A 9298-nucleotide genomic window follows, 5' to 3' on the forward strand; every position below is an offset into this window, starting at 1 on the left:
CTCATCAGTTTCTCACTCCTCCACCGTGGCATCCATCTCACGCCACTCTCACCAATCCGTAGCTTCCTCGTGGCTTGTGTCATCAGCCTTATCAGCCACGTTTCATTCTTGCACCTCAGAGAATCACGTCATTCCTCATTCTCGTCTTCATCGCGTCATCCATCTCTCTCTCAAGAGATCTTCATCCACCATCCACGGTTAGCACCCTACTCTTCACACTTTCACCATCGTCTTTGCTTTTCTCTCAAGATCTCACCCTCACCGAACCCTACCCTCACTTTTGACCGATTAAAACTAAGATCTATTCCATTCCATCGATTCAATCGGTGAATCCTCTTTGTTCATCGTTTAAAACCTTCAAGAAGCCCAACCCTAGAATCTATCCCGATCAAACCACTAAATCCAAGGTTGCCTCTGTGTTCGTCTTCCGTTGCTTCTTCGATACCAAACCTACGGGTTCACGGTTTAAATCGTTTTCTCGATTGTTTCTTCGGTTCGTCAGCTCGAGCTACTCTCGATTTCATGTCTTCTCATCGATTCGCTTAGAGTCTTCGTCTATCACCAAACCAGTGCCAGTTATGATTTATACTTGATGCACTACTTTCAGTATTTTTCATTCAGGCATTTTCACAAACAGTTTTGCCTAATTCTCAATTGAGCTTGAATTTCATCTTATGCAACTTGTAAATGTTTTCTTGCTTTCTGAATCTAATCTAGAGCATTTCCTAGGATCCTTTTGAGTGCCTCTGTTCTTGGAATCCCTTTTAATTGCTTGCTTTTAGTTGTTTAATTTCCTACACATAAATTGTTTGACAAAAGTCCAGTGGTGCATTCTAGTTTAGCATTTTCTGGCAGCAGCAGGACCAATTTTATTACAATTTAATCACTTGATGGTGGTCTGTGTGAGCTTTATTTTGAGCGCAGAACTATCTCAGATGGTCCTACAATACTGGTAGCAAGGAAAGATCAACTTTGGAGTTGATTTTTGGTACAGCAGAACCACGTCTTTAACTGTTCTGCACATTTTCTAGGTACTGCAGTAGTAGCTCATTACAACAGTAGCTGTGAGATTTGCCGTGAACTACCATAGTTTAATCCTTTGAGAGAAGCCAAAGCTGCCACACATCATTTACTTCCCATTTCCTTTTTTAAATTCATTTGCTTTGCAAAATGTTTGTAATTGGCCATTAAGCAAGTGATTTGGAAGAATTCACAAGTGTTCTTCCATCACTTGCAAACTTTTGTTCTTAATCTCTCATTAAAATTGGTAGACGGTGAGGGTGTCTTGGATCCAAAGTTCCAAGCCTCACCCAGGGGACCTCACTTCTTTCAGTTCTTTTAAGTGCATAGGAAAAGTCTTACAAGTCCGCAATTAGGAGTCTAAATGTTTTAACCTTTGGTTGTTTGAGTCCACTTTTTAAATTCAATAGTGAATCTTCTTTTGAAAATTGATCATGTAAGTAACCTTAGACATTCTGGCTATGCAAGACTTGGTACTTAAGTAGCCATTGGCTCACCTCTCTTACTTGGGAACTGTCTTTTGGTGAAATCTTAAACCTTTAAAATTTAGGAAATCACTTTTGAAATTAAAATATGTTTTCTCACCATTTAGAGCCTCATTTTGAGGAAATCATCACTTTGAAACAACAAGAACTTAGAGAGCTCAATTTATGGCGACAAAGACATGAGCAAAATAAGAACATGAGTGAAGTGTATTATCAAGCTTGGAGAGATATCCCATTTTTTGGTAGGAATATCAGTGCGTTATCATATTTAGTTTGGGAGAAGAAAATTGATGAGTTACATCCATTCTTTGCTAGCAATAGTGAATCCTATTTCCTTAGTTTATACACTTCCCAATTTTAAGATTATAGAAAAGAGTAATGGGATAACAAGCAAATCAGTGTTAGACACGGAAGAAAATCCCCCATCCATGATTAGAGTGAATTAAAAGATTGCATGAGAAGAACCCATCTTCCTCCTTCGTTTGAGAGAAACCATGAGCTTATGAGAGAACTCATTAAAGAAGGCAAGGCATTCATTAAAAATTTAAGCAGGTTTTCTCGTAGGAAGCATGAGTTTAGAGAAAAACTTCTGATGCTCATGAATGAGACAAGTAAAAGAAAAATTGAGAGAGCACATAAGGAATCACAAGAAAGAAGAGAAGAAGAGAGAAGAAGATAAGAATAAAGAAAGAGAAAAGAAGAATAAACAAGAAAAGAGCAAGAGAGAAGAGAGCAAGGGGCAAGTGTACCGGATCATACAAGTAATATAAAATGGTAAGACCAAGTACCGTCTCCTAGATACTCTCGGCACTGGACAGTCGTGTGATAACTCGATTAATTAAGACTTACAAGGGAATGAAATCATTGGTTTAGAATGCAAATACAGAAAATTAAATATGAATGCAGTTTTGATCAATTGAAGAGTAGCACGGCGATGAACGAGTGATGTTTATGTTATGAGATGAATATGTTGTTGGGGTTAGATTTCACTAAGTTTACTCTCATGTATATAAGAATTCTTCTTCTTTCATTAAAGTCAACGTCACTCACTAAATTACTTAAAACCCGATCCCTCGGTGAAGAAAGTCTATCCTTAATTACTAGTTCATATGATTCCTAGCATTCCTAATAATTAACTCTGAAGATCAGGAGCTTAAGACAACCAAGACTCATACCCTCATCCCTGAGAAATACTGCTCTTGGGAGTAATTCTACAAGAACCTGAATTGTAAGGAACCTCCCGGCACTCATGCAGTAAATACATCACGCTATGAATGAGTTAAACAAAGCAAGTATTGATCACAAAAGAATTACCCTAACAATTAATAAAAGAAGCATATATTATTAAGAATAAATTCAAATACATGAGAGTTCACAAGGTTACATCATCCCCCAACAACAAATAGAAGTTAGTTCCCTATTGTCGAGGTGAAACTAGATGTACAATGGAGAAGAATGAGATAGAAAACCCCTAAAAGTTGAAGATGGAAGCTCCCGCATCCAAATCCGCCTTCAAAGAGTGGAAGAGTGTGTTGTTGCGCCTCCTCTGCCAAAGATACAAAACCTAGGGCGTCTGGGTCCTTTAAATAGAGCGGAATCAAAACAGAAACAAAGCCCAAGCCCATCTCGCTGGCGCTCAGCGCCCCTAAAAGGGCGCCCAAGCTTTGGACAACAACTTCTTGCGCTCAGCCCCCCTAAAAGGGGCGCTCAGGCTTGGATAGCTTTTTTCAGCACTGTGTTTTTTTCTCTTTTTTTGCAATTCTGCTCGCTCCTTGAGTTCCGACTCCTTCATACTTTTGCTCCTCTTCCAAATCACTCCATTAACCTACAAGATTAGGGGAATTTAGTAATAAAATCATTAAGTATAACCTCAATTCTCTTATTCACAAAACTAAAGCAAAAACATTATTTCAACCAAGTTTCTAAGTATAAATGGGTGCATTTAGCATCTGAATTACATCACAGATAACAGTTTTTTCAAACGTTATCAGCAAGAGAACAAGAGATAAGAGAAAAGGAAGAAAGAGAGAAAAGAGAAAAAGAGAAAAGAAGAGAAGAAGAAAAGAGAAGAGAAGAAGAGAAAAGAAGAGAAAAGAAGAGAAATAGAAAGAGAAAGAAGAAAAAGAGAGCAAGAGGAAAGAGAAGAAGAGAAAATAAAACAAGAAAGAAGAGAGCAAGAGGAAAGAGAAGAAGAAGAAGAAGAAAGAAAGAGAAAAGACAACAAGAGAAAATAGATCAAGAAAGCAGAGAGCAAGAGGAAAGAGAAGCGAGAAGAAGGAAAAAAGGGAGAATAGAAAAATATGAAAGAAGAGAACAAGAGATAAGGGAGAAAGAACAACTAAAAACACAACCTCCTCCCACACTCCTCATAGAACCAAGACTCTTAAGGGGAGGTTTTCTATCCTTTAACTTTTCTCCGTCTATCCTTAAGTTTTCAAAATTTAACTTGTCTTTCAGAGCAATTGTCATTTCATATTTTCATAATTCACAACTTTCAAGACCTGGCAATTCACAACTTGAGTTATGGTTACCTTTATGGATACCACTAACTCAAGGCAAAAATAAAATTTCAAAAGAAGCAAAGTTTCTTTGTTGTATTAAATTTGACAATTGCAAAACCAGGAAACCCTCTTCTAAACATATTATTTTATATATTTTAATGGGTGAAATAAATCTAATTCGAGATATGTTTGATGCTTACTACAGATGGACATTTGACCCAGGAGGAATTCTTGTGAAGTCAGCAAAAATAAGTCCTCATAATCAAAACGACCCACCAGATTTAAGGACAAATCCTTCGCAAGGGGGAGGAGATGATGACTTGGGTCCAAGCCCATCAATTAGTCAAGGACCCATCACTAGAAGAATGACAAATAAGGCATTACAAGGACCTGGGAAACAAGCCAACACACCTTGGAATACTTTGTAGGATGACCATCGCGCGTTTGAGCGCAACCAAGAGGCGCCTGAGCGCCAATCAGCCAGTACGCGCTGCTTCACAAAATCCAGAAAGATCATCGCACGCTTGAGCGAGGACCGTGGAGCACTCGAGCGCGACTTCCTTCAGCCAGCTATTTCAACGCATGGATCACGTGTTTGTCATGAACCCAACACCATATTTGCTTCCCTATATGTGGCATTAGATTCATAAATCATGGCTGATGATCAGCATTGTATCAGGAAGGGTGAATCTCCTATAAATTCACCCACCTCCTCTTTGTAAACTCACTTTTGAATGAAATGAGAGTTTACCATGCTAAATCATTTCCAACACCCAAACTCTAACCAAAAGTCACCTCTAAATTGAGCTTTTCCTCTCCACCTAGCTTCCTTCTCGTGAAGGCCGTTTGAGCTAGAGTTCCACCCTCCAAATAGCTCTACATCCATCATCAACATCACTGAATCCCTCTACACCATTGCTGTCAAACCCCAAGCAACTACTTTAGCTATCTCTAATATAAAAAACTTACCTGAAGCTTCCTCATCAAATACGTTTCGTGTTATGATAAATTTTAAATTTTATCAATGGTTAATGACCTTTAACATTTCAAAAATTGAAATGTTACATACAACAACTACTAAACATTATACTCAAATTCACAAACTTTTCTAACTTTAGTTTTAGTTTTCGTTTGCATTTTTTTTTCACTTGGTCAAATAATCTCTAACGGTGAAAGGATAACAAAATTTACATTGAACATCATTATAATTTACTTATTAAATGTCAATTATTTAAAAAAAATAACGTATTTTTTATAAATAAAATAAAGATTTCTGGGTCATTAGTAATTAATATTAAAAAATTGCCTGTCACACACTAACAATAACTTTTGGTCAGAACTAATTACTACTTTGGTATATAAAAATGTATGAATTAATGATAATAAATACTTAAAATATAGTGTTGACTGTTTCCTAATCCAATAAATATTTAGAAGGCGGAATTTCTTTGGCAAATCTTTATGTTTTCTAGTTTTATATAGTATTTTATTTTTAACTAGAGAGTATAAGTAGTTATGCTTTAAATTTTATGTTTATGTTGACTTATTTTTATTTTTTCTATTTCACAAAATTTGCAGCTCTAAAAATTAAAAATTAGTAATATGTGAAAACTTGCAACTCTCACAGTAACACAATGATTAAATTCACACACGGTGGACTTTCCAGATAAAAGAAAAGAAAACTAGGTTTGTGATAAATGGTCGAATCAGCAACAGTGAAATGATCTCAAAATGTGATTATTTTCAAGTTATTAAAGGTGGAGTGTAACAGCAGAGTTATATATGTATATAGGGAGAGACTAGGTCTCTGTGTTTCTGCTTCTTACAAACTCGTCAAACGCAGCATTTAAACCGTCTGCGACATTTGTCGATTCCTCTTTCCTTCAATTCTGTTTCTTTGGCTTGATCTTCCTCCATTTGAATCCAATCATACTTCACTTCTTCTACTTCCAACTTTTCCTCTTCCCTTGCCATTTCCTCGTTCTGTATTCGAATCTGATGCTTCCTTGAACCGAATCGGAAAATGAGGGGACCGTCTCCGAACTTCGTGGAGCCACGCCACCGCTCCTCCGCCTCCTTTAGGTTTTGCACCGTTACTTCATGCCTTACTTTAGTTTGCGTTTGTTTTTGTATCTTCTTGTGTGAACTGCATTTTAGATGTCACATCTATTTTTAGCACTTGAGCTGTAGAGAATTTCGAAATCCTCGCTATCTGCTTCAATTTTTGCTTTTATTTATTTCTACGAAGATAACGGAATCTTTTGCCGGCGAACTGTATTTCTTGTGTCGTAATTCAAAATTGGCGCGATATGTTCGTAGGATCTTGGTATCTCAGCAATGCAATAATGATGAGGGAAATTGAACCTTGATCTTGATGATTTCGTGCTACTTGGACTGTTTCTCATGTTTATTGGATACTGAATTTTTGTTTACTTTTCTTTCTTGTTGGTGCAGTGAAGATACCGGCAAGAGAAGGTCTCAAAGAAGTAAAGATTACAAAGATGTTGAGAAGTTGTTGCATACTCCGTTCCAAGAGAGGAGTATAACATGCAGGCCAAATTGGAAATTAGTTTTGGTTATTGTTATATTGGGAACCTTGGTTACCATTTTCCATCCTCCAGCTGTTTACAATACCGATCATTTGTCAAACTCTATTATGTCGCGGTATGTCTTTTGTTTTTCTCCGTATTTTCACATTTTTTGCATCCTTCTATTTCGAGCTCTGGTAGTTTCCTGCTGTTATATATTCGTAGTAGTTTTGTTTCTTAAATTTTGCTTTTCTGGAAGATGAAGCTTGCTCTTGGATTTCTTCTTCTTGCAGTATGTATTAGAAGGAGAATTCATTTAGTGTTATGTATAAACATGTGTCGGTTCGAAGATTATGTCTGGTGTTCTTGAAATACTGCGGCAATGTATTTGTTCAGATCGTAAAGGGTGATTTAGTACGGTTACATCTTTCATTGTCTTAACTTGTCTTTTTTTTTTTTTTTTTATGCAGGCCAACTTTTATAAACAGCTGGAGAGGAGGATTTGGAGGAATTGATTCACGTTATGCATCATTTCTCAATATTGAGTGGAACCAAATATCTAATGTTCTCGAAAATTTGAAGGATAAGGACACATATCAGGGTGTTGGCTTATTAAACTTCAATGACAGTGAGAATGACCACTGGAAGGAGCTGATACCAGAAGCAGAGCATGTAGTCCTTAGTCTGGACTATGTTTCAAGTAATATTACTTGGGAAGTTCTGTATCCCGAATGGATAGATGAAGAAGAAGAATATGAGTTCCCTACTTGTCCAGCTCTACCTAGGATTCAGGTACCAGGAAAGCCACGGCTTGATCTTATTGCTGTCAAGCTTCCCTGCCACACGTCAGGACGCTGGTCTAGAGATGTAGCTCGTTTGCACTTGCAAATTGAAGCTGCAAGACTTGCTGCCTCTTCCAAAGGATATCATCCAGTGCGTGTGCTTTTGGTCACGGATTGCTTCCCGATTCCAAATCTATTTACTTGCAAGGACCTTATACAGCATGAAGGGAGTGCCTGGCTTTATGAACCCAACCTGAATAGACTGAGGGATAAGCTGCAGCTACCAATTGGTTCATGTGAACTAGCAGTTCCTATGAAGGCTAAAGGTCAGGTTCAAATAAACTTGTTTCTTACGCCATGTTCTCATTTCGTCCTTGCTTTTTTCATTTGGTCTCCTTATCCCGGAATCATGTTTCCATCATGTTTTTTAAGCAACAATCAGTTTGAGTTTCAAAATTTAAGTGTACCACATTTTTCTTTATTGAAGACTAAAATGGAAAATAAAAGGTTGGCCAAGGAGCATGGTGTATGATGTCACAACAGGTTTCCTTTGTAGTGCCACTGAAAACATGAACTTTTAAATTAATTAAATCCTGTTTTGTTGCATCAAAATTATTTTTTAGGTTATTATACTTCTTTTATGATATAGTCCTGAAAGGCAATGTGGCTTCTGAAAGTATATTATTCCGTTGCCTTTGAAGTTTCTTGATCTTTGAAATTAACTGGATACACTGATCAGAGACTAACTATATTCTTTTACCAGAAAATTTCTATTCAGAAAGGCCACACCGAGAAGCTTATGCAACCATCCTGCACTCTGCACACTTATATGTTTGTGGAGCTATTACTGCTGCTCAGAGTATTCGAATGGCTGGTTCAACACGAGATCTTGTGATTCTTGTTGACGACACGATTACTGACTATCATAGAGGTGGCTTGGAGGCTGCCGGATGGAAGATTCACACAATCCAAAGAATCAGGAATCCAAAAGCAGAACCAGAGGCATACAACGAGTGGAACTACAGCAAATTCCGTCTCTGGCAGCTAACAGATTATGATAAAATCATTTTCATTGATGCTGACCTTCTGATTCTTAGAAATATCGATTTCCTTTTTGAGATGCCTGAAATAACTGCCATAGGAAACAATGCTACGCTGTTCAACTCAGGTGTAATGGTGGTTGAACCATCAAATTGTACATTCCAACTGCTTATGGATCACATCAATGAGATTGTCTCCTACAATGGAGGGGACCAGGGGTATCTTAATGAAATCTTCACATGGTGGCACCGGATTCCAAAACATATGAACTTCTTGAAGCACTTCTGGGAAGGTGATGAGGAAGAGAAAAAAGTGATGAAAACCCGTCTCTTCGGAGCCGATCCACCAATCCTTTATGTCATCCATTATCTGGGTTATAAACCATGGCTTTGCTTTCGAGACTATGACTGCAACTGGAATGTGGACATTCTGCAGGAGTTTGCAAGTGATGTGGCTCATGCAAGATGGTGGAAGGTGCATGATGCAATGCCACAAAACTTGCATAAGTACTGTCTGCTTAGGTCCAAGCAGAAGGCTTCATTAGAGTGGGATCGTAGACAAGCAGAAAAGGGAAACTACAGTGACGGTCACTGGAAAATCAAGATAGAAGATCCAAGATTGAAAACGTGCTTTGAGGATTTCTGTTTTTGGGAGAGCATGTTATGGCATTGGGGTGAAAAGAATTGGACAGATAATTCCACTGTTAACAATTCGCCACCTGTTGTCCAAACCAAATCTCTCTCGTCTTTATGAATTTACTTCTCGTAGTTCATACTTCCATATATTTACTGTAGTGTTTCTCTCATTACCCTCGTCTACAGGCAAGTGATGGCATAAGGCTATTTTTGGTCCCAAAGTATGGTTTAGGTCAAAGGATTATACGTTGAAAGTGCATCAGTTACTCTTATATTCAAAGTAAATGACTTTAATATTTCATTAAA

The 9298-nt window shown here is 37.6% G+C and overlaps 1 protein-coding gene across 1 annotated transcript; it reads left to right on the forward strand.

Annotated features, from left to right (window-relative positions):
- The first annotated feature begins 5793 nt into the window (after window positions 1–5793).
- On the forward strand, window positions 5794–9298 carry LOC148206359 (putative UDP-glucuronate:xylan alpha-glucuronosyltransferase 3). The gene is made up of 4 exons (XM_088104241.1): window positions 5794–6088; window positions 6461–6670; window positions 7005–7642; window positions 8080–9298. The coding sequence occupies exons 1-4, from the start codon at window positions 6030–6032 to the stop codon at window positions 9108–9110; spliced, it is 1938 nt and encodes a 645-aa protein (XP_087960367.1). The 5' UTR covers window positions 5794–6029; the 3' UTR covers window positions 9111–9298.

This window comes from Vigna umbellata, chromosome 1 (genome assembly GCF_029865625.1).
Source record: "Vigna umbellata cultivar VRB3 chromosome 1, Vumbellata_1.0, whole genome shotgun sequence".
NCBI lineage: Eukaryota > Viridiplantae > Streptophyta > Magnoliopsida > Fabales > Fabaceae > Vigna > Vigna umbellata.